The sequence below is a fragment of the Hippocampus bargibanti genome, linkage group LG09 (genome assembly GCF_051943395.1).
Source record: "Hippocampus bargibanti isolate YZ-2025 linkage group LG09, ASM5194339v1, whole genome shotgun sequence".
Taxonomy (NCBI): domain Eukaryota; kingdom Metazoa; phylum Chordata; class Actinopteri; order Syngnathiformes; family Syngnathidae; genus Hippocampus; species Hippocampus bargibanti.
This window is the reverse complement of record NC_142742.1, coordinates 22,045,149-22,068,789: the sequence shown is the minus strand read 5'-3', so window position 1 is coordinate 22,068,789 and position 23,641 is coordinate 22,045,149. Positions and strand designations below refer to the sequence as shown.

The following is a 23,641-nucleotide window of genomic DNA, read 5'->3' as shown; positions in this document are numbered from 1 at the left end:
GATAGATCCCTGCGCCTGTGTGTCGACTATCAGGATCTGAACGAAATCACCATTTGCAACAAATAACCTCTCCACCTCATGGATTCGTCGTTCACGCCTCTCCAATCGGCGACCATCAGAGAGGGGGACGAGTGGAAGACCGCATTCAAAACCCCCTTGGCGCATTTTCAGTACATGGTGATGCCGTTCGGACTCACCAATGCTCCCGCCGTATTCCAAAACCTCATCAATGATGTGCTCAGGGACTTTCTCAATGTTTTTGTGTTCGTGTATTTATATGACATCCTCATTTTTACAAATACACAGAAGAACACCGACAGCATGTCCGACTGGGCGGCTCTACGTGAAGGCAGAGAAATGTGAGTTCCACGTCCGCTCTCCGTCTTTTCTGGGGTTCGTCATGGTGCAGGGGCAACTGCGGGCCGATCCCGCCAAAACCAAAGCGGTGGTAGATTGGCCAACCCTGAAGACGCGCAAAAAAACTACAGCGATTTTTGGGGTTTGCCAACTTCTACTGCCGCTTTATCCGCGGTTATAGTCAGAAGGCACTCCCCCTTACTAATCTCACATCCACCAAGGTCCCCTTCAGGTGGACACCCGACGTGGAGGGGCGTTTAACCGCCTCCGTCACACCTTCTCCAACCCTCCGGTCTTACGTCACCCCGACCCGAACCTCGCGTTCGCGGTCAGGATCAACGTATCGGAGTCGGGAGTGGGGGCGGTCCTATCCCAGCGCTCCCCGGTCGTCCAGAAGCTCCACCCATGCGCCTTCTTCTCCCGCCGGCTCAGCCCCGCAGAAGCCAACTACGACGTGGGGAACCGGGAACTGCTGGCGGTCATCCTGGCACTGCAGGAATGGAGACACTGGCTGGAGGGGGCCAAACACCCCTTCACTGTATACACGAACCACAAGAACCTGGCCGCCATTCGGTCCGCCAAGAGACTCAACTCGCGGCAGGCCCGATGGGCACTGTTCCTCACGCGGTTTAATTTCACTCTCACCTACTGCCCAGGGTCGCAGAACACCAAGCCTGACGCCCTATCTCGCATCCACGAGCTGGCAGAGAAGGAAGAGGTCGTCACCAACATCCTGCTGGCGCAACACATCGTGGGCGCCCTGCGGTGGGAGGTTGAGAGGAGAGTTCAGGAGGCACAGGGGGGTAACTCTGTCCCCAAGGGTTGCCCGGCGGATCGCCTGTTCGTCCCCCCCGCTCTACGCACCAAAGTGCTATTCTGGGGACACACTTCCAGGATCGCCTGTCACCCGGGCGTCAACAGGACGATCCAGCTCATCGCCCAGCGGTTCTGGTGGCAGGAGTACAGGAAGGACGTCACGGAATTCGTGAAGACATGCCCCGGCTGTGGCCATAGGAAGGTCTCCCACCAACCCCCGGCGAGACTTCTCCAGCCGCTCCTGATTCCCTCCCGACCCTGGTCCCATATTTCCGTCGACTTCATCACAGGTCTCCTCCCCGTCCCGTGGCAAGACGGTCGTTCTCACCGGTGTCGACCGCTTCTCCAAGTTGGCCCACTTCAACCCGTTAACCAGGTTGCCGTCCGCCATTGAGACGGCTCAACTACTGGTTAAGCACGTCGTCCGTCTCCACGGGATTCCGACGGACATCGTGTTGAACCGGGGACCGCAGTTCGTGTCCAAGGTATGGAAACGTTTCTGACGGTCCCTAGGGGCGTCGGCGAGCCTGTCGTCTGGCTACCATCCTCAGACCAACGGCCACACGGAGAGGAAGAACCAGGACCTGGAGGCAACCCTCCAGTGTGTGTTCGCCCACAGCCCTCCACTTGCCATGGGTGGAGTCCGCTCACAACACCCTGGTCTCCACAGCCACAGGTCGGTCCCCCTTCATGTCTGCCTGTGGTTAATATGGTAAAGTCTGGAGTCCGGTAACGGAGCCCCTGTTTGCAGTTCGATGGCGCAGTCAAATGGTCGGTGGGGCGGCAGGGATTGCACACTGTCCTTGCTGAACACCTCCCGCAGGTCGTGGTCGCAAAGTGGCACGCCCTTGAGGCAGATCACCTTGGGCGGGCCACCGCGGGAGGGGTCTCACCCTGCCGTCGCTGACCTCAGGCAGTTGGCGTAGCAGTAGGGGCTCCAGCCCTGTATGGTGGGGCCCTCCCTGGAAATGGACGGGTCGTGGGTACTGAGCCAAGGAAGGCCCAGTACTAACGGCACGTTACGGGACGGCATTACTAATAATTGTCGGTGACAAGTATGGTTACCCGGTAACTTGAGTTTTAGCGGGGCTGTGACATGGGTGACCTTGGCCAGACGCCGGCCATCCAGGTCGAGAATCTCCTTGGGGGTAGGAGATCGATGAGTTCGCAGCCCAAAGAGTCGGCCAGCTGGGGATCAATGAAGCACCCATCGGCCCCAGAGTCCACTAGCGCCCGCACAGTTTGGGAGCTGGAAGGGCCAATTACGTCGCCGTCCAGCTTTAATCGCGTAACGGGCGTAGTGGAACTCGCCTCCAGAGGTCACCGCGTTTGCCGTTTAGACGGGGACTTACAGGACTGGGGGCCTTGGGTGCGACGAGCCCCGGGGTTGGTGTGATCGTTTCCCCCTCCCATCTGCATGGGTTCTGGCCATGCCGCCAGCCGCCGCACTCGCTCGCTGCCACCGGGTGTGGTCGTCCTGGGCCGGCTGCCGGGTTCGTTGGACCGCTGGCTGCTCTGCTCCCTCTGCCTCTCCAGAAGACGGTGATCCAGGCCGATGACAACGTCGATCAGATCGTTCAGGGTGGTGGCAGCGTCGCGGGTGGTCAACTCGTCCTTGAGAGCGGTGCTCAAACCGCGACGAAACACTCCCCTCAGCTCTCGGTCGTTGTAGCCACTGCCAGCGGCCTGGATGCGGAAGGCGACTGAGTATTCCGCAGCCGAGCAGGACCCTTGGACGCAGTCGAGGAGTCGCCCCTCTGCCTCGACTTCCGTCACTGGATGGTGGAAGACCTGGCGCAGCTCGGCCACGAAGTTTGGGTACGAGGCACACAGCTCCAGCCGGGACTCCCGGATGGCCAACACCCATGTCTCAGCCTGGCCCGTGAGCACGTAGGCGTATGGTTGTTGCTCGAACACGGCCGCGCACTGCATTAAAAACTGAGCACAGCGCCCGGTTTCGCCTGCGTAGCGTGAGGGGTGAGGTAGCTGTGGCTCGCACATGCCCACGGGAGGGAAGGGAGGGGCCGTGAGGGTGGCGAGGCGTGTCTCTGCCTCTTTTGAACGTTGAGCCAGCGTGGACGTAATATGGCGGACTTACGTGATAGCTTGGGCCAGCTGGCTCGAACGCTCTGCCTCTTGGGCAAGGGCAGCGATGAATCTGTCTCCACCGGCGGGATCCATAGGTGGTCAGAGTATTATGTCACATCCACTCGAGGAGTAGTGACAAGACTCGAAGGACGACGGAAGGAGGTAAGGGTTGGATCCAAAATACAGGGTCAGACAGAGTTCCAATAAACAGTCTTTTACTGAGACACACAAAAATCAACAAACAAAGAGGTGACAATGAGGGCAACAAATGATCAGACCTGGTGGCGTGGCAGTAGCGGGAAACTTCCTGGAATACTCCGACAACGACCGTGGCTTTTATAGCCAGAAGGCACAATTAAGGGAATGGGGAACAGGTGCGTCAGCCGGGTGAGTCAGGAAGGGAGGGGCCGTCTGAGAGGAGCAGCGGAGGAAGAGACAGGAGGGTAGGGGCGCGCTCCTGACGGTGACGAAGATGTGACAGGCAAAGAGAGGACTGAAGATCAGTCGCAGCAAGACGGTCTCACATCTCGTCGCCGTCCTGGGCGCGCCCCGCCCCTCCTGTCACCTCCTCCTCTGCTCCCTGGAGATGGCCCCTCCCATCATCACTCACCTGGGTTCCCACAGCTGTTTGTCATTCCTTTGATTGTGCCTTCTGACTATATTTGCCGATCGCACACTACCGTCTCCGTCGAAGTATTCTGAAAGCTACCCTCGCGACTACCTTGTCGCCAGGTCTGCCTTTATCTATTACCGTCACTTACCTCATCCTGTTGTGACTTTTGCATGCGTGTCTCAGTAAAGACTTTTGTCCCCGAGTATCTGTCTCGCCGTGTATTTTGGATCCTACCTCCCCGCTTTCCGTCGCCACTCGAGTCCTGCCCTCGAGCCTCAAGTGACGTGACAGACGGAATACATGTGTGAGACTGAGAGAAGTGCAAGAGAGATGCTACAGGGAGAAGAAATAAAGAAGGTGGAGGATTTTAAGTACTTGGGGTCAACTGTCCAGAGCAATGGAGAGTGTGGAAAAGAGGTGAAGAAGCGTGTCCAGGCAGGCTGGAGTGGATGGAGAAAAATGTCAGGTGTGATGGTTTCCGCTAGGATGAAAGGAAAAGTGTATAAAACAGTGGTGAGACCAGCCACGATGTTTGGACTGGAGACAGTGCCACTGAAGAAAAGACAGGAAGCAGAGCTGGAGGTAGCAGAGCTGAAGATGTTGAGGTTTTCTTTGGGAGTGACCAGGTTGGATAGGATCAGGAATGAGTACATTAGAGGGACAACTCATATTAGAGGCTTTGGAGAGAAAGTCAGAGAGGCCAGACGAAAATGTCCAGAGGAAGGAGAGTGACTATATCAGGAGAAGGATTCTGAGCCTTGAACTGCCAGCCAAGAGACCGAGAGGAAGACCGACGAGGAGGTTTATGGATGTGGTCAAAGAGGACATAAAGGTAGCTGGTGTGAGAGAAGAGGATGCACTTGACGGAGGACAAGAAAGGAAAAGAAGAAGAAGATTGCTATAATACAGACTAGTAAAAATGATAATAATTGAATAATAACAACATAATGTGATAACATTTGTCCACTGTTCCTGTCTACACTGATCTCCAGTGACCTGCTCAAATGGCTCCAAAACAGTGCACGCGTCCTGCAGTATCTACCCAGCTCCTCTGCTAAATTCTCAGAAATGTCTTTCATTGAACTGTTTTACTAACCCCTTCCCCTTCTCACTGCTGCTTGTGTCTGTAATTCTCCGCTCCCTCCTCTACCACGGATCTTGACCAATGACGTGCGGTTCCTCCAAGGAGCCGGCTCTCTTCGTTCACCTCAGATATCCCGCTTTAAAAACCGGCTCGTTCGCGAACGACACATCACTACACGCTTTTGATGGGAATTCCGGCTCTTTACAGAGAGCCGGTTATTTTGGAGCGGCTCACTATAAAAAGATCCGGCTCCATACCTTCCAAATGGCTCCTCAGTTTGTTTGTTTTTTTGTTGCTTAAATTAATTAACTACCAAAAATCATGTAAAATTATGCGAAAAACTAATTACTCATGTAAAAAAATACACTGTATCAAATATTTTTATTTATATGGCTTTATAGATATGTGCACAGAGAGCATCTATCTTTAGCTTTCCCTGTGGTTACTCTGGTCTGATGATCAGCTGTCACTAATTTGCTTTTCATATGAATAATGCTATAATACAGACCAGTAAAAATGATAATAATTGAATAATAACAGCATAATATGAGAACATTTGTCCACTGTACCTGTCTACACTGATCTCCAGTGACCTGCTCAAATGGCTAAAAAAAACTGCATGGGCCCTGCAGTACCTCCCCAGCTCCTCTGCTAAATTCTCAGAAATGTGTCTTTCATTGAACTCAAATAATCCAGCAGACACGTCCCCACTTTGAAATGTTCAATAACGTGGCATGTAACTGACATGTAGGATGTCGTGGTTCGGGATGTCCATCAGTCAGTTGTTAGACAAACAGCTAGGGCTTTTTTTTACACATTCTTGGACTGCAGCATGTTCTTTGTCATATATGATTCTGGTATGATTCTTTGAGAAAGTCTTTTCAGAATCAGAATCAGAATCAGAATCAGAAAGCCCTTTCCTGTATCATGTGATACTCACAGTGTGCTTCTGTTTCTCTAACCACTCCGCGTTCTCCTCACTACTGTGTATGTCTATAATTCTCCCATCCCGCCTCGACTGTGGATCTTGACCACTCACGAGTGGCTTTAACCGAAGACTAGGGGCGAGGAATAGAGGGGGGAAATTGATGGCTCCCATTTCCGGCTCTCTTCGTTCAGTTCAGAGATCCGGATCTCATATTCGGCTCGTTCGCGAACGACACATCACTACTGGGTACATTGTGCTCTCATTTCAGAACCTGGTTGTTGTGTCCGTTTCTCGCCTTCCTTCTCAGATCCTCCTTGGGCCGAATTTTATGTAAATACAGTTTATTTAAGCTTTCCGTGCACGATGTTTTTGCACGGTTGTTATCGTGTAATGTCACGTCAGACGTTTAGTTTACTTTACATTGCAAATCATTTACTGTAATTGACTGGAGTAAAAAAATGTTGCGATGTTATACTCAATGTATAATTTGGATTATCGGATCTAGTTATCATAAAATGTGCATATCTGAAACCTCGACTTTGTCAATGTCACTTATCAGCAACTCGTCTGTCGATTTTTGTAACCGTAATCTCAATCTGTCTAAACGCCTTCCGAATAGTTAGCGGTCCAACATTTAACTCTGTGATGTAATATATCACTATTCCTTCAGATTATTTCGTTGACTATTATGTTTAATGTGCGGTCACTTCAATTTATCGTTTCCCCGAACACGATGCAAATCAATCTCAAATCCGTGTTTTCTATTGCACCACAGTTTAGCATCAAGCTAGCAGGCCGTTGTCAGCCGTGAGCAGAAGCAAAACAGCATCTCCATCAATGGTGTGTCCACATATAGCCGCCGTCACATTTTCCTCTGCGTACTCAATGAACTGTCTCCTCAGCTCACATCACAGTGAGTATTGAGTTCACGTTTGTATTAAAAAAAAACTTTCCAAAACTCACTAATCCCCCCCCCCCCCCCCCCCCCCCCCCACACACACACACACACACACACACACACACACACACATAAAGATCTTGTCGGAACAAGAAGTATATTTCGGGAATACGTGTCGCATCAAGTAACATTTTAGTTTATAAACAATGATGTTCATAATTTGTTCATATATTGTTGAATACTGTTTAATTGGTTGCTGACAAACCCATGCTCCCCACTTCCGGCCAATTATAAGGAGGTCAATGAGATAATAATGGAGCAATTCCCAATTCGAGCAGCAAAACTATGAGAGTAGTAGTGTAGAAGAACAAAATATTGGAGCTGATGTAAAGGCTCTCTCACACTCACTCACAATGAAAATGACAGAAGTAAATGATTACTTTGCAAGTCAACTTTGAATTTTCGACGTGGACCCCTAAAATTTCTGGCCAGTGCTAACTGTACTCATCATAAATACAAAAGTTGGTCTGGAGCTCTATGACAGCGACATCCTCCATCATTGAGTTTGTAAATTTATAAAACTTCACAAATGTTGTTGTCTTGGCCGGCTACCGGTTCAGAATGTCTGCATGGGACAACTGGAATAAAGTGGATCAGATTATCGTCTTTCTCTTTATTCAGGCTGTTCATGTATGGCAGTTGCACGGCGTGAAAGGGAGTTCTGCCAAGCCCAGCACCTGCTGCTCATTGTAGACAAGTGAAACACAGACACGAGAAACACAAAAGCACTACCATCCACACACATATACTCACAGGTAAGTCAGAGTGGTAAATAATAGTCGTAAAACAAGATAGCAATATAGTAAATCACTTTTATCTTTGCAGGTCTTCCCTGCCATCCTGTTTAACTAGGTGAAAAAAACTGTGGTGAACAGGAGAGACTTTGTTTATTTGTGGTCTCAACATCTCGACTTTTCCTCTCATCGCTGAGTTTGATTTACATCTTTGGATTGGTTGACATTTTCCAAAGGAAGCCGGGATTGATCACATTTCATTTGCTCTGTTGTTCCAACTCACCTTCACTACTGTTCACAAAACGTCTGCTATTTTCCATAAAGTAGCAACCCTCTGAGGGTGTGAAAATGAACCGACTTGCACCAGTGGAAATCTCTTATGACTCTCTAAGGTTCCTCATCACACACAATCCCACTAATGCACAAATTGGAAGGTTTATTGAGGTAAGACTCTTAAAAAAAACTTTCACAGATATGAGAGTCCTCTAGATATACTCACAGTGTGTGTGTGTGTGTGTGTGTGTGTGTGTGTGTGTGTGTGTGTGTGTGTGTGTGTGTGTGTGTGTGTGTGTGTGTGTGTGTGTGTGTGTGTGTGTGTGTGTCTGTGTGTGTGTGCGCACGCGTGTGTCGGTGTGTGCGTGTGTGTGCGCGCACGTGTGTGTGAGAGAGAGAGTATCAAACCTCTAACGATGAAGGACACCGATTCGCTGAATTTTTACTGAATTTTCTGCCAAGTCCACTATCATCTCTGTATTCAATAATAACAATATTTCTCGAGGGCTTGTCGTAACATTGATATCTGTGTTGATTCAAAGGATCTCAAAGCATATAAAGCGAATACCCTGGTAAGAGTGTGTGCTGCCACTTATGACACGGCACTAGTGGAACAAGAAGGCATTCGTGTCCTGGTGAGTGACCAAATGTATTGATTTATGTAATGTACGTATATAATGTATTCAGTGAAAACTTGCTGCAAAGTGGTTCAACTGTCATGGGTTCGCTGTTTCACAAACAAACAAAATGTAGACAGTTTTTAGCTTTTTTTAACAGTGCATTATGTTCTGCAGCCTGATTTTGGCTGAGACACTGTAGACCAGGGGTTCTCAATACGTCGGTCGCGATCTACCATTTGATCTCTAGGGTACAATTGGTAGATCGCATGACAAGGTGATATTACATTGTCATGAACTGAAACTATACAAATAAAGTTGAGTGGTTTGGAATTAAAACTAGACCTCTGCCTATCAGCCATTCCTGGCCTTAACCTGATTGATACACCGACCAACCAATCATGATCTCACTATTAGGTACAATGTGCGTGCTCAAACAACGCCCCTGAGCGTTACAAAGCTAACAATCTAGTCGTTAGTTACATCCTCGGCTTTTGCTTGTTTTTTTTTTCCTCTTAAACGTAAGGACTAACTAAAATGATTGGGGGGAGCTGGACCAAGTAAGAAGAAAAAAACATCACTTTGATAGGAAATGGGACGAGGGCCTTTTTTCCACAATGAAATTTTCAAAGTGCGTTTGTCTCATCTGCCAGGCATCAGAGTGAACTCAGGTCATGGCAAAAAGGCACATAATTATGTTGTGTTGTGCAACATATGCGGTTATACGTCAAGATAAGTTGCAAGAATCCTCAATATATTTCTTAATAAATATAATCGGTAGATCATTTTGACTTGGTCATTCCAAAAGTAGCTCTCATACTGAAAAAGTGTGCACCCCTGCTGTCGACCAATGTGATTTGTCTCTGTTCAGCAGGGGTGCCCAAACTTTTATTATGAAAGATCTGCTAGAAAAGTAGCAAACCTCCCGAGATCAACATGTTCACAGACATACATGCACACGCACACATACATACACACACACACACACACACACACACACACGCACACGCACGCACGCACACACATATACATGCCATGATGGCCCTTAACATGAACCAAACAGAGATAAAAAAAAAAGTAGATACAAGAGTTTGTAAAAAGAAAATCACTGCATACCTTATTCTAGATCTGACGCATAGATATTGGACACACTTTTGCAGAGTTTTCACTGCAGAAATTATCATATGTACGTGTAATGTTCTAAAACGTATCACTTGGCGTTTCAGTTTCCATTCTTTGCCAGTGCCATTGGTCAATCGCAGATGACCCAAACGTACCCATAATTATATTATTTCGGTTAAAAAAACAAACAAACAAAACAAAAAATAAACAACCTTTGGGAGAAAAAGACACGACAGCGTCACAGAGTTGTAACAAAGAAGCAAAGTCTCGAGGAACTGTCCAATGTGAAAGAGTCCAACCCCGTATGGAGAAATTAAATTCTTATTTCAATCAATGTTTCTATAAACGATCATAACTATTTGTAAAAACACGTTTATATTTTTATTTGTGTTATTTTAGTATTCCATATTAAATGGTTGTCTTGTATACAGTATATAACAAGTAATAAATAAAGCAGACTAATTTTCACCTAGCACGGGTTATTTTTGGAACATAACCCCTGCGATAAACAAGGTTTCACTGTATATGTTATTTATGGATATACAATATGTGCTTATGTTTTGCTGAAATATAGACCATCGATTGACCGTTCCATCAATCATCCTATTAATCACTTGTATTTATATACAGTATCTTTTTATCTAGTATCTAGTATATTTTTTTAATAAACCATTCCTATTAATAAGCTGATTACCATTTGTATGAAATAATAATAATAAGAATAATAATAATAATACATTTCATTTATAAGCGCCTTTGAAAACTCTCAAGGACACTTCAGTTACAGGATAAGTTTTTCTTTGGATGAGCAGCGGTAGCCACACGCGCCAGCGTTCACTCAACCAGGAATAACTCAAAAAGACAGATGGCTAGCTAGCTAGCTAGCTAATAGAATGCTCGATAGCTAGCTAACAAATAGCTAGCTAACTAGATAGCTAATATGTTTCCTGACTCAAAAAGATGTATCATAAATGTGCTAAGTCCAATGAGTTAAATTCATGAAAGTAATATTAATTTTTATTTTACGTTTTCAGTGGCTTAAAATACAACATTAGTGCTAAACAAATGTGTAATATTTAATTTTGTCGAGTCACAACATAAACATGGTAAATGTGAAATAAAAAAGATGTTTTCATAAAATTACAATTAATTGGGCTGATTCGATTTTTTGATTATTTTTGTAATATATTCATCCATTGCCATGTCACACATTCACACACACATTCAGTATTCTTTATATGTATTCCACTCTGAGATGATATTTTTTCGGCTCAACTGTAGTTAAAGCTGTTCAAAATATCATAAATTCATTCAGAAATGTAAATTTATCCCCGTGAATATGAGCGTGTTGAAAAAAATCTCACAAAGGCTCATTGTGGATCATAACCTCGACCAAGACCTCTGCATGAGGTGCCTGAGCAGTTGTGCGACACTTAATATTTTCACGAGAAAAAAAAAACTGTCACTTCTCCTGGTCACATGACTCGTTTGCCTTTCCAAAGCATCATGTAGGACTGAATGTAGTCCCGATTTTAGCAAGAACCAAGAAAGTTGTCAGAACATAATTGCCCAACAGTAAATTGGACCTGTAGATTATGTTCTTACAAAATTGTGTAGGTCTCCCTTCGGATTTTCTTGTTTCTTTTTTTCCCCCATTTTTGAAGCGGTACAAACATTTCACCAAAGTCAACTGAAATCCTTCCCACATGTTGCGCTTTGGTGCCACCAATGAGCTCAGTTATTGACAACAGGGTTGACCTGTATTTCGGGTTAAACACCCTCTTCCCCACAAATCTCTGTGCCTGTGCCCGCATCCGTCCATTTTCTTATGCTTGATCGAGGTTGGTTCACCGGGACAGGAGGTTAATCAGGGAAGCCAAGACTTCTCTCCCTGTCCAGCCACTTCATTCAGCTCTTCCCGGGGATCCTGAAATGTTCCGAAGCTAGCCATGAGTCTGTAAAACCCTCCCGCATTGTTTACGTCATTCACAGGATCTCGTTCCAGCAAGTCATGCCCGGAAGGCCTTGCCAGGGAGGTGTCTCGGATAAGATACAAGAACTACGGAACATAAAGATGCATATATGGATGTTCCCCTGAATCGACATTGTCTTTTTATAGGATATGCCATTTGAAGATGGCTCTGCCCCTCCTGATCAAGTGGTTGACAGTTGGTTGAGCCTTTTGGAGACAAAGCTCAGAGACGAGCCTGGCATCTGTGTGGCTGTGCATTGCGTTGCTGGACTAGGAAGGTATGTTTTCCCGAGAATGCAGGTGTCAAATTCCAGTCCTTGATTCTGATTCAAATGATCAGGTTTGTTCATGAGCTGATCATTTTCATTCCTTTCATCACTTTGCTGCTGTGAAATGTAAATTTCTCCCCTGTGAGACGAATAAAGGCATATCCAATCCAATCCATTTTAATCGGGTGTGTGGGAGGAGAAAAACATTTAAAGGACAACCGACGTCTCCGGACAAGTTGTCAAAGTCAGCTTTATTGTCAAATATGCTTATAAGCATGACATACAGCACAGATGAAATTACTGTCCTCGTGTCCATTATTTGTAAAATGCTTCAAATGACTTCTACTGAGCGTATTTTAAAAAGATTCCACCGCATATAGCTATATTTTACGTTTTAAGACTCGCGCTGAATATTCAGGAAGTCTTGTTTTTGAGTGGGTGACGAGTCCGTACGTGAGGTCACTAAAGGAACGCCCCCTGACCAAAAAAAAAAAAAACACATTGTAGCAGTCCTTCCATCACGTCAATGTATTTTGCTGTATTGTTTGGTCTGAAAACCTTGTGTTGCACCCAAAAGCCGCCAGAAGAGGGTGTCCAAGCTCCATATAAGGAATTTATCAGCCTGTGGAAACGGAGGTGGCCACAGGAGGTCGCCATTTTGTGCCTCTTTTCTGGTGATCGTTTCTCTCCAATGTTGCCTCAAAATGGCATGGAATAACTTCTTGAATCGATTGCAAACATGTATGCTTTCCACTTCAGAACTATTTGAATCATATTCACAACTGGAGATGTAACAAGAAAGCATATGCTCCGAATCTGAAGCCATTGTTTTGATTCTCAAGCAATGCAAGACGTCTGGGCGTGACGTCACAAACTGGGGGCGGGACTTCAGAAAAAGCCCAATTCGCAGCTCAATTTTTTGCAGATTTTGGACACTTTAAGTCATTTTTATTGGTGTTTTGCATTTGAATAAAAATATCATACTGAGTGTTTTAGGTATTTTAGATGCTATAAAACGTTTTTCTGATGTCAGTTAAGAAACAAAAAAGTGACGTCGGTTGTCCTTTAAAACTTGACTCAAGTCAACTTAACTGTATTTATAGAGCACTTTCAAACAGACAGAGCTGTATCCAAAGTTTTGTACAAGGAGCAACTATCATAGACGAGCAATAAATCAGTCACAAAAATAGTAAAAAGCACCCGAGCGTAAAACTAAGTCCAAGTCTGAGTCATGCTTAGTCAAATGCCAAAGAGTACAAGTGAGTTTTGGGGCGAATTTTAAAGATGGGCATTGAGGGGGCTTGCCGAATGTTCCGTGGCAGGTCATTCCAGAGAGAAGTACCAGTAACGGAAAAGACTCAGTCCCCTCTGAGCCGCCGTTTAGTCCTTGGTACTTTTAATGTGTGGTCAGCAGACCCAAGGCGCCGGGAGGGTGTGTGAGCTAATGAGCTCAGAGCGGTCAAGTGGCACGCGGTCATTGAATGATTTAAAAACAAATAATAGGATCTTGAAAAGAAGAAGAAGAAGAATATGTATAGAGAGCCAGTGAAGGGATGCCAGAGTAGGAGTTATGTGCTCAATCTTAAAGGACAACCGACGCCTTCGGACAAGATATGTCCATAATTTGTAACATCACTTCAAATGACTTCTACTGAGCGTATTTTACAAAGATTCCACCGCATATAGAAAATATTTTTCGTTTTAAGACTCGCGCTGAATATTCAGGAATACTTGTTTTTGAGTTGGTGACGATACCTCCTGTGACGTCACGGCAGATATCGTCACTGACCGAGAAAGCGACACATAATGCATTTTGGGTACTTGGTTTGGTCTGAAAACTTCGTGTTGATCCGTGTTGATTGCAAAATTATAAGGAAAACACATAAATAACGCGATGGTGAATTGTTGTGTGTTGCACCAAGACTAATATTTGATACTAGCAGACAAATCAGCCCATTTCCAACAGAGCTTGGGAGCCATCTTGTGCATTTGCTGGGACTCTACATTGCAGTCCAGATGCCTCAAAATGACACGGAAGGACTTCTTTAATCGATTGCAAACATTTATGCTTTCCTCTTCAGAACTATTTCAATCATATTCATAACTGGATGAGTAACAAGAAAGCATCTTCTCCGAATCTGAAGCCATTGTTTTGATTCTCAAGCAAGGCAAGACGTCTTGGCGTGATGTCACGAACAAGGGGGCGGGACCTTCTGTAACTCGGCATCTCCAAGGTCATTTTGAAGTAGTTTTGGGCCACTTTAAGTCATTTTCATTGGTGGTTTTCATTTGACTAAAAATATCAGCCTGCGTGTTTTGGGTATTTTAGATGTTATAAACCGTTTTTCTGTTGTCAGTTAGGAAACAAAAAAATGGTGTCGGTTGTCCTTTAAGAATACCAGACAAGAGGCTAGCAGCAGCATTCTGGACCAGTTGGAGATGTTTTATTGAGGATTGGAAGACTTCAAAGGCATTACAGTAATCAAGACGTTGAGTGCCATAATTTATACAGTGTGGTGAAAAAAAGTATTTGCCTCCTTGACAAATTCATACTTTACTTCATCCACTTTTAATGTTTAACATAAAAAAAGGTTAATATCACAAAGATAATCCATAATCGCCTTGCATTTGTTTCGGTGCTTTCCAAAGTCGTGGTAGAGGATATGTCTGGCTTTTACGTGATTCCCCGGAAACTGCCGAAAGAGATAATCAAATACAGTACGTATTCATTTTCCCGTGGTGCATTGCAGTGTTTACATCAAACATGGCAGATGGTTGCAGTATGGAGAGTGAGAACAGAAGTAAAACTCTAAAAGACGTTAAAAACAGGCAGCAAACAAACATATTCACATTTTTTTAAGAAACAAATAAGTCCTCGAAGGGTAGTGACAATTTGTTGCCTCAAACTGCAGTTAATGATTTGAATTGAGTGGATAATGGGAATATTTCAGAGCTGTTGGAGCACTTTGGAAATAGTCAAAGCAAAGAAATTTGTTTAGGTATACATTAGAAAGAAATATTCTGCTAAATCTGTTCTCTTAGTCTTCTCTATCAACATAGTACAGGATTGATTGTATCGTAACTAAAGAAAATTGAAAATGTTTGTTTATTTTATTTATGAATACATTCTTTGACTTGAATTAAAATTGTTTGTTGATTTATTAGAAAATATATTTTTCTCAAATAATGGTTTTTCATTTTCAATTTAGAAATATCATCATCCAATTAATGTATATTGGTTTATTTTCATCTATATATATATTTATATTTTATTTTTTACACTTTGGCAATCTAGTTAAATCGGGCCCCATCAATTTCAAATTTGGCCCCCTTTTCAGACACAAGATGCATTCCTGTACAGTTAATGCTGAAATCGATGAGAAGGTTTCTTCAGCCGTCATCTGTACTTTTTTGAAGGTGTCGGATGTTTCATCTCCTATCCAAGAGACTTCGTCAGCGAACTAAAATCTTACTGGTCATATCGGCCCATGTCTGGACAATAGGGATATATAAATAGGGCCGATATGACCAGTAAGACTTTAACTGACGAAGCCTCTTGGATAGGAGGCGAAACGTCTGACACCTTCAAAAAAGTACAGATGACGGCTTAAGAAACCTTCTCATCGATGGACCACTCCTGTACGACTGAGAGCTTACACAGACTTAATGATGAAATGCAATATTTAAGTGATTCGATTTATTCAGTAAAAGATCCATTCAAAAGTTTTTTTTAATTATGACGACTGTGGCCAATCGATTTTCTTAGAAAGCTGAGTTTGTTGCCACTTAACCTTACCCAAGGGGAATCACCTTCAGTCCCATTAAATCAACAAATCACTACTGTGATTTCCTGACTGCAAAGAAACTGATGAAAAGCTGCAGCAATTCAATTCAGCCATCATGACAGAAATATACACATTATGGATGATATGCTTTGTTAGTTCAATGTAGCCACAAGGGGGCACAAGCCAGTGTCTTATTGTGCCGGTCCCAAGCCCGGATAAATACAGAGGGTTGTGTCAGGAAGGGCATCCGACATAAAAAAAATTGCAAAAACAAATATGCGAATAAAACCTATGAATCCCATCCCGGATCGATCGAGGCCCGGGTTAACAACGGCCGCCATTGGTACTGTTGACCTTCAGGGTGCCAGTGGAAAATGGACTACTGTTGGTCGAAGAAGGAGAGGAGGGAGGTGTGCCCGGAGGAAAAGAGAGAGATGGAACGGCAAGAGTATAGAACTAAGAGTAGGAACTTTGAATTTAGGAACAATGACAGGTAAAGGTAGAGAGCTGGTTGACATGATGCAGAGAAGGAAGGTAGACATACTGTGTGTCCAGGTGGAAAGGGAGCAAGGCTAGAAGCTTAGGGTCAGGGTTTAAGTTGTTCTATCATGGTGAAGACAGAAAGAGAAATGGAGTTGGGGTTATCTTAAAAGAGGAGTTTGTTAGGAATGTCTTAGAAGTAAAAAGAGTATCAGATAGAATGATGAGTCTGAAGCTAGAAATTGAAGGTGTGATGTTCAATGTTGTTTGTGGGTATGCCCCACAAGTAGGATGTGAGCTGACGGAGAAGGAGGAATTTTGGTTGGACTTTGATGAAGTCATATAGAACATCAGGGGTTGTAATTGGTGGAGACTTCAATGGACATGTTGGCGCAGGAAAGAAAGATGATGAGGAGGTGATGGGTAGGTTTGGACTCCAGATGAGGAACGCTGAAGGACAGATGGTGGTTGACTTTGCTAAGAGAATGCAAATGGCTATTGTGAATACTTTCTTTCAGAAGAGACAGGAACATAGGGTGACCTATAAGAGTGGAGGCAGAAGTACACAGGTAGACTACATTTTGTGTCAAAGGCGCCATCCAAAGGAAATCAGTGACTGCAAAGTAGTGGTTGGTGAGAGTGTAGCCAGACAGCATAGGTTGGTGGTGTGTAGGATGACGCTGGCAGTGAGGAAGATGAAGAAACCAAAGGCTGAAGTGAGGACAAAATGGTGGAAGTTGAAAAAGGAAGAGTGTTGCATGACATTTAGGAAGGAGGTAAGACAAGCACTGGGTGGGCAAGAGGTCCTTCCAGATGACTGGCAAACTACAGCGAACATAATCAGAGACACAGGTCGAAAAGTACTTGGTGTATCGAGTGGAGGAAAGGTAGATAAGGAGACTTGGTGGTGGAATGGGGAGGTGCAGGAGTGTATACAGTGAAAGAGGTTAGCAAAGAAGAAGTGGGACACTGAGAGGACGGACGATAGTAGACAGCAGTACAAGGAGATGCAGCGCACGTTTAAAGTAATGGTGGCAAAGGCCAAACAAGAGGCCTATGATGACATATGCTCGACTGGACAGCAAGGACGGTGAGACTGATCTTTACAGGCTGGCGAGACAGAGAGACAAAGATGGTAAGGACCTGCAGCAGGTTCGGGTGATTAAGGATAGAGATGGCAATGTATTAACATGTGCCAGTAGTGTGATGGCAAGATGGAAAGAGTACTTTGAAGAATTGATGAATGAGGAAAATGAGAAGGAACAAAGAGTAGAATACGTGAATGTTGTGGACCAAGACGTAGCAAGCATTAGCAAGGATGAAGTGAAGAGGGCGCTGAAGAGGATGAAGGGGGGAAAGGCACTCGGGCCTGATGATTTACCAATCGAGGTATGGAAGTGTCTTGGAGAGGTGGCGGAGGTGTTCCTGACTGGGTTATTCAACAAGATCTTAGATGGTGAACAGATGTCTGAAGAACGGAGACGAAGTGTACTCGTGCCCATTTTTAAGAACAAAGGAGATGTGCAGAGTTGTACTAATTACAGAGGAATAAAGTTGATGAGCCATACAATGAAACTCTGGGAAAGAGTAGTTGAAGCTAGACTAAGAGCAGAAGTGAACGTTTGTGAGCAGCAGTATGGCTTCATGCCAAAAAAAGAGTATGACAGATGCAATGTTTGCTTTAAGAATGCTGATAGAGAAGGTCAGAAGGAATTGCATTGTGTCTTTCTAGATCTGGAGAAAGCGTATGAGAGGGTGCCCAGAGAAGAGCTGTGGCATTGCATGAGGAAGTCTGGAGTGACGGAAACGTATGTTAGAGCGGTACAAGAAATGTATCATGACTGTAAGACAGTTGTGAGGTGTGCTGTCGGTATGATTGAGGAATTCAAGGTGGAGGTGGGACTCCACCAGGGGTCAGCTCTGAGCCCCTTCTTGTTTGCTATGGTGATGGCCAGGCAGACAGACGATATTAGACAAGAATCTCCTTGGACCATGATGTTTACAGATGACATTGTGATCTGTAGCGAGAACAGGGAACAGGTGGCAGAGAAACTAGAGCTGTGGAGATATGCCCTGGAAAGGAGAGGAATGAAGATGAGTCGCAGCAAGACGGAATATATGTGTGTGAATGAGAGGGATCCAAGTGCAAGAGTGATGCTACAGGGAGAAGAGATAAAGAAGGTGGAGGATTTTAAGTACTTGGGCTCAACTGTCCAGAGCAATGGAGAGTGTGGAAAAGAGGTGAAGAAACGTGTCCAGGCAGGCTGGAGCGGCTGGAGAAAAATGTCAGGTGTGATGTGTGATAGAAGGGTTTCAGCTAGGATGAAAGGAAAAGTGTATAAAACCATGGTGAGACCAGCCATGATGTTTGGACTAGAAACGGTGCCACTGAAGAAAAGACAGGAAGCAGAACTGGAGGTAGCAGAGCTGAAGATGTTGAGGTTTTCTTTGGGAGTGACCAGGTTGGATAGGATCAGGAATGAGTACATTAGAGGGACAACTCATATTAGAGGCTTTGGAGAGAAAGTCAGAGAGGCCAGACTGAGATGGTTTGGACATGTCCAGAGGAGAGAGAGTGACTATATCGGGAGAAGGATGCTGAGTCTTGAACTGCCAGGCAGGAGACCGAGAGGAAGACCGAAGAGGAGGTTTATGGATATGGACAAAGAGGACATGAAGGTAGCTGGTGTGAGAGAAGAGGATGCACAAAACTGGGATAGATGGAGGACATTGATTCGCTGTGGCGACCCCTGAGGGGAAAAGCCGAAAGGAAAAGAAGATGCTTTGTTAGTTCACATACTTACATGGGATATTTGCAAAGAGGAAATTCTTATTAATTGATTTTTTTTTTTGTTAAAAACAAATTGGAATGTGTTTAAACTGCGGTAGTGACCAAAGATGGACGAATCAGAAAAATAAACGAGACCCATTTTTCACAACTTGAAACACAATAAGAAGACCAATCGCAAAAAAAAACATTGTTGCGAAGTCGATGAAAAGGTTTCTTCAGCCGTCAACTGTACTTCTTTGAAGGTGTCGGACGTTTCGCTTCTTATCCAAGAACCTACGTCAGCAAACTAAAGTCTTACTGGTAGTATTGGCCCTATATATATGTTGTTACGAAGTACAAAGGATTTTTTTAAATTAAGGAAGTACCTACCACAAATGATCCCTTTCTTAATTTATGGTAAATATCCCTTGCTCAAGATTTTGCTCCAGTTGTCGTTTGTTGTCATGGTGCACAATGCAATTCTTGCGTTGCGTTGTCTGCTCAAAGGCGCGTGGCCTCCTTATTCTAAGCGGCTTTCAAAACTCTCAAGTTCACTTTTCAGTCACGGTATAGTCCGAAGCACGAAACAGGCTTCTGATTGCCTGCCGTGCTGAGTATGCAAATTTTCAAACGAACGTTCGTTTGGCAATTTGCATACTCCGTACGGCAGCCAATCAGAACCCTGTTGTGTGCTTCGGACTATACAGTGACTGAAAAGTGTACTTGAAAGTTTTGAAAGCTTAGAAAGAGAAGTCCATGTGGCTTGTAGCGGTTTGCTTGTAGCTTTTGCTTTATTGATTAAAACAAACGTTTTATTTGAAAATAATCTTTTTTTTTTTTTTTTTTTTTCTTGAAGAAGTTGTCGGCCACCCGGTCCGAAACGTTTTGAAAGTTGTACGCCGGATGTAAAAGTTCTACGCCCCAGGCCTCCGGGCAGACGTTATTTCAAACACTGCTTTTTGCTAAAGTAAGACTAATAGCATGCCATGGGTGCAATGTGCATTAATGCATTCACATATAGTTTAGAAACACAAATGTTTTTTTTTCCTTATTCTCACAACATCCTGAGCTATTGACTTGGAACTAGTTGCGATCTTATGGTCCATTGTGCTTGACTGCTGTAGATGCATTCCTTGATTGTTGGAATTGCCTTTTTTTGCTAGAGCTCCAGTGCTGGTGGCCCTTGCATTGATCGAGTGTGGGATGGTCTACGAAGATGCTGTTCACTTCATAAGACTGTGAGTACCTCATCTAATTTTTAGCATGTACAAGGCCACCATTACACAATCCAGTGGGCTCTTTGTGAACATGGGTTTCAAGCTTTGTGATTTTTTTTTTTATAAAAAAAACTTTTTTTTTAGGAAGCGTCGTGGAGCATTCAACGCAAAGCAACTGCTTTTCCTGGAAAACTACAAACCGAAATTGTGCTTGCGCTCCAAAGATGCCAATGGACAGAGTTGCACAATACAGTAGGCTTCAGCAACCATAGCTTACCCTCTAAATCAAGAGTAAAACTATTTTTTTTTGCTGCGGGCCACATTGTAGTTACGGTTTCCTTCCAAGGGCCATTATGAATTTGGGGAAACCATTGGCATGTTCCATCTCCTACACGTATTACATACAGAACGCACAACAAATGAATGAAGAACTGGTTTTCAAATGTAAAGTCAAGAATAATGACTGTTATTGTGGTTTCCATACAACAATTTGACATTTTGGTTTGGACTTTTGCAAGCATCAAGGCACTTGACATGGTTTAATTGCATTTGCGGGCCCAATAAAATGATGTGGCGGGCCAAATTCGCCCCCCAGGCCTTGACTTTGACACATCCTCTAAATCCTCGCTGAACTTTCATCAATGTTTCAAGCATATTTTGATGTTATTGATGTAGAATTAGTTCAAAATGTTTAATCGATTTAAGATTATCCAAGCGGCAGTTTCACTTTAAAGTGTAAGAAGACTTTTAGCCTCTTAGCTATGGGACTTGCTATTCTGTTGACTATTTCGAATCCAAATAGCACATTCTCCCCTTTGAAGTTATCCCGCTGGACTCTAATGGACAGTTTCCCAACCTTCTCCACGACACCTTCATTCAGTCCTGAAAGGATTCTTCTGGGACCCTGCACAGGGTCTGCCCTAAGAGTCATTTTGATGTCAGCCACATCTTCAAAACAAGTCTACTTGATGAGAGGAGAGCAGAATCAGTTAAATAGGGAGCCGCACTGCAGTGCTATCCTCGGCCTGGATCGGTCCGAAGATTACGGCATTTTGAGCACTTGCAAAGGCCATTTTGAGCCTCTGTGTTGCCAGGGTGAAGCAATAACAAGTTCTTGTGCATGGAAAGAAGCAATCTCCTTGTGGCATGAAAAGGCAGAATATGAGATTGAAGAATGCAATTAACATGAGTTTGGAATCCACCTTCCTAACTTTCTTAGGCCATGCATGAAGTGACACCCTTCAAGGCCTTTGGCTTCAGAGCTACAAAATATTCAAAGATCTCTTTCCTTCGTCTCATCTAATCACTGGTATTTGCTTGATAGCAAAAAAATGATAATGACACAAAGGGTATGTATTTGTATGCACTAGGGGAGAAATATTCAGTGGCTTCACTCTTAAACAGGGTGAGCCAAAAGTTGATACACAGCTGACATAATAATTTGATGTTTGTGGTCTGAGGTTGAGACAAAAACGGGAGAAAAAGTGCCCAAATAACCTTGTGTGCCAGATTTTAAAAGTGGCTCCTATTTCATTTTGTTGTTGTTTTTATTTGTCTTTTTGGGGGGCCGATAAACTTTTAGTTAGGACAAAGTTGGAGGCTTGTTATGAGATTATTCTTCCTCCTCACCTTAAAGCTAGAAAAACTATTTGAAATACCATTTACTTAAAGGACAACCAACACCATTTTTTGTTTCCTAACTGACATCAGAAAAACGTTTTATAGCATCTAAAATACCCAAAACACGCAGGCTGATATTTTTAGTCAAATGTGAAACACTTAAAGGTAAAAAGTGAAGAAGACCCTCCCATTGGATATTCATTGAATGACAAGTTTGCAAATGTTTGTGGTTATGATATCGTTGATACTTTTGATGAGTTTTTAATCCAATTAACAATACTCTTCAACCGACATCCATTTCCGGTTAGCACGCAAGAAGAAAATTACATGTGGCACCATAGAGTCAAATTAACCCCCTCCCGTTCCAGGTCAACATTCAGATTCATCAGTATTTTCAATCTTATGTCTTTGTTGTTTAATTAATAGGTAGTCTTTCCAATCTCAACTCTTTAACTGTCCAAGATGTAGCACATACGATGCTTTCAAAGGATGTTTATTTCCAAATACATGTCCATTTTAGGCCAACTTTGCGATAGTACTATACAATTCAAATGTACCGTCTGTTTGTCCCAATGTGAGTCTTTACAAAAACCTTGTATTACAATGTTTTGCCAGTGTTTACAAAGGTTTAGGTGATAATTCATTTAAATTTATTTAATCTGATGTGCCATTAAACATATTTACCTGTGTCCTAATGTCCTTAGTTTGATCTATTTTTGTTTTTTTTTTAATAATCAAACAAATAATAGACATTAAAAAAACTAAGAAATCAGGAAATGGGGATATGGCACAATATTTAGATGATTGTTGTGTTTTGTTTTCTCCTCTATGATACTGTGTTCTGGTAACAAGTTGTATGATAGTGGATTACAGTACTATTATCCAGGTCTAAACATTATTTATCCGTAATCTGCATAATGATTCTGGATGCACTATGATATGATTGCTGGGCTCCGTGCAATCACAATGAGCACACATAACAAAGATGCTAACAGTATGCAAACATTGTTCCATCCATAGAGCACAATTCCTGCCAAAATGCCAGAATTCCTTCTTTGACACTTTTCTGTAGTTTAGTATTTGGTCCTGTCGTTAATGTTTCTGCTGATCCTTTTTCCCGTTATTGACTTATTTCAATGTTTCTTTCTGAAATATCCCTCACAATAAATGTGTTAAGTAACCTTGTGTGTTTCTTTTCTTCTTATACAAATCATTGAACACAGGAAAGTGTCTAGTGAAAGTTTTTGAGATGTCGAAGACTTCATTTGTTTTCTTCTGAAAATCACAGTTTTGTTTATGATCTTCAAGTATTTGAGCTCAAACATACTACAGTATTTTTTATACACTGAAGATGTATATTTTCGTCTGAAAACTCAAGTTGTTATACTGTTGCCACTACTTTCCTTTGTTCATATTTCTTGCCAGACTTATACCTGGAGACAAAGAGGGATTCTCCCACTCCCAAAATGTTGAAAATGGATGGATTCATCACTTAATTTTCAAATCTGCAAGAAAGAGCTATTTTATTTGTGGAATGATATTTTTAAATATGACAATTTGCCGATAGATTATAGATTTAAATACACATTTGTTTTTATTCACTGACACATAATTTTAAAAGTTACTATGCACAGTGATGAAAATCAAATGATAAACCACAAATGGGAATGTGACATTTTTCTGAAACAATGTACATAAATAAATACTGTACAGTGTGTGTGTGTGTGTGTGTGTGTGTGTGTGTGTGTGTGTGTGTGTGTGTGTGTGTGTGTGTGTGTGTGTGTGTGTGTGTGTGTGTGTGTGTGTGTGTGTGTGTGTGTGTGTATATACAGTAAAGTCTCGTTATATCGATATTCAAGGGAGTCCGAAAAAATATCGATATAACCGGGACTATCGATATATCCGACCCTGTTTGCATGTAATTTTCTCCGTGCGTGC

At 43.5% G+C, this 23,641-nt stretch overlaps 1 protein-coding gene across 2 annotated transcripts; it reads left to right on the top strand.

The window, feature by feature from the left end:
* The first annotated feature begins 6,080 nt into the window (after positions 1–6,080).
* Positions 6,081–22,884, top strand: LOC148893968 (protein tyrosine phosphatase type IVA 2-like). Of its 2 annotated transcripts, XM_089004316.1 has the most exons (9): positions 6,081–6,216; positions 6,662–6,799; positions 7,466–7,599; positions 7,670–8,022; positions 8,394–8,486; positions 11,710–11,840; positions 19,723–19,833; positions 20,030–20,104; positions 20,228–22,884. In XM_089004316.1, exons 4-9 carry the CDS (start codon positions 7,927–7,929, stop codon positions 20,337–20,339), a joined length of 618 nt encoding a protein of 205 aa, XP_088860442.1. In that variant the 5' UTR covers positions 6,081–6,216; positions 6,662–6,799; positions 7,466–7,599; positions 7,670–7,926; the 3' UTR covers positions 20,340–22,884. The 2 variants fall into 2 exon arrangements, with proteins under 2 accessions (XP_088860442.1, XP_088860443.1); XM_089004317.1 differs by lacking the exon at positions 19,723–19,833.
* The last annotated feature ends 757 nt before the right edge of the window (positions 22,885–23,641 follow it).

What these genes read in the sequence shown, in the direction of transcription:
- LOC148893968 (XM_089004316.1), top strand. Translation starts at nt 7,927, where the DNA reads ATGAACCGACTTGCACCAGTGGAAATCTCTTATGACTCTCTAAGGTTC. An exon ending in AAGAAGGCATTCGTGTCCTG is followed by an intron (nt 8,487 to 11,709) that starts GTGAGTGACCAA and finishes GTCTTTTTATAG; the next exon opens with GATATGCCATTTGAAGATGG. An exon ending in TGCGTTGCTGGACTAGGAAG is followed by an intron (nt 11,841 to 19,722) that starts GTATGTTTTCCC and finishes TTTTTCTTGAAG; the next exon opens with AAGTTGTCGGCCACCCGGTC.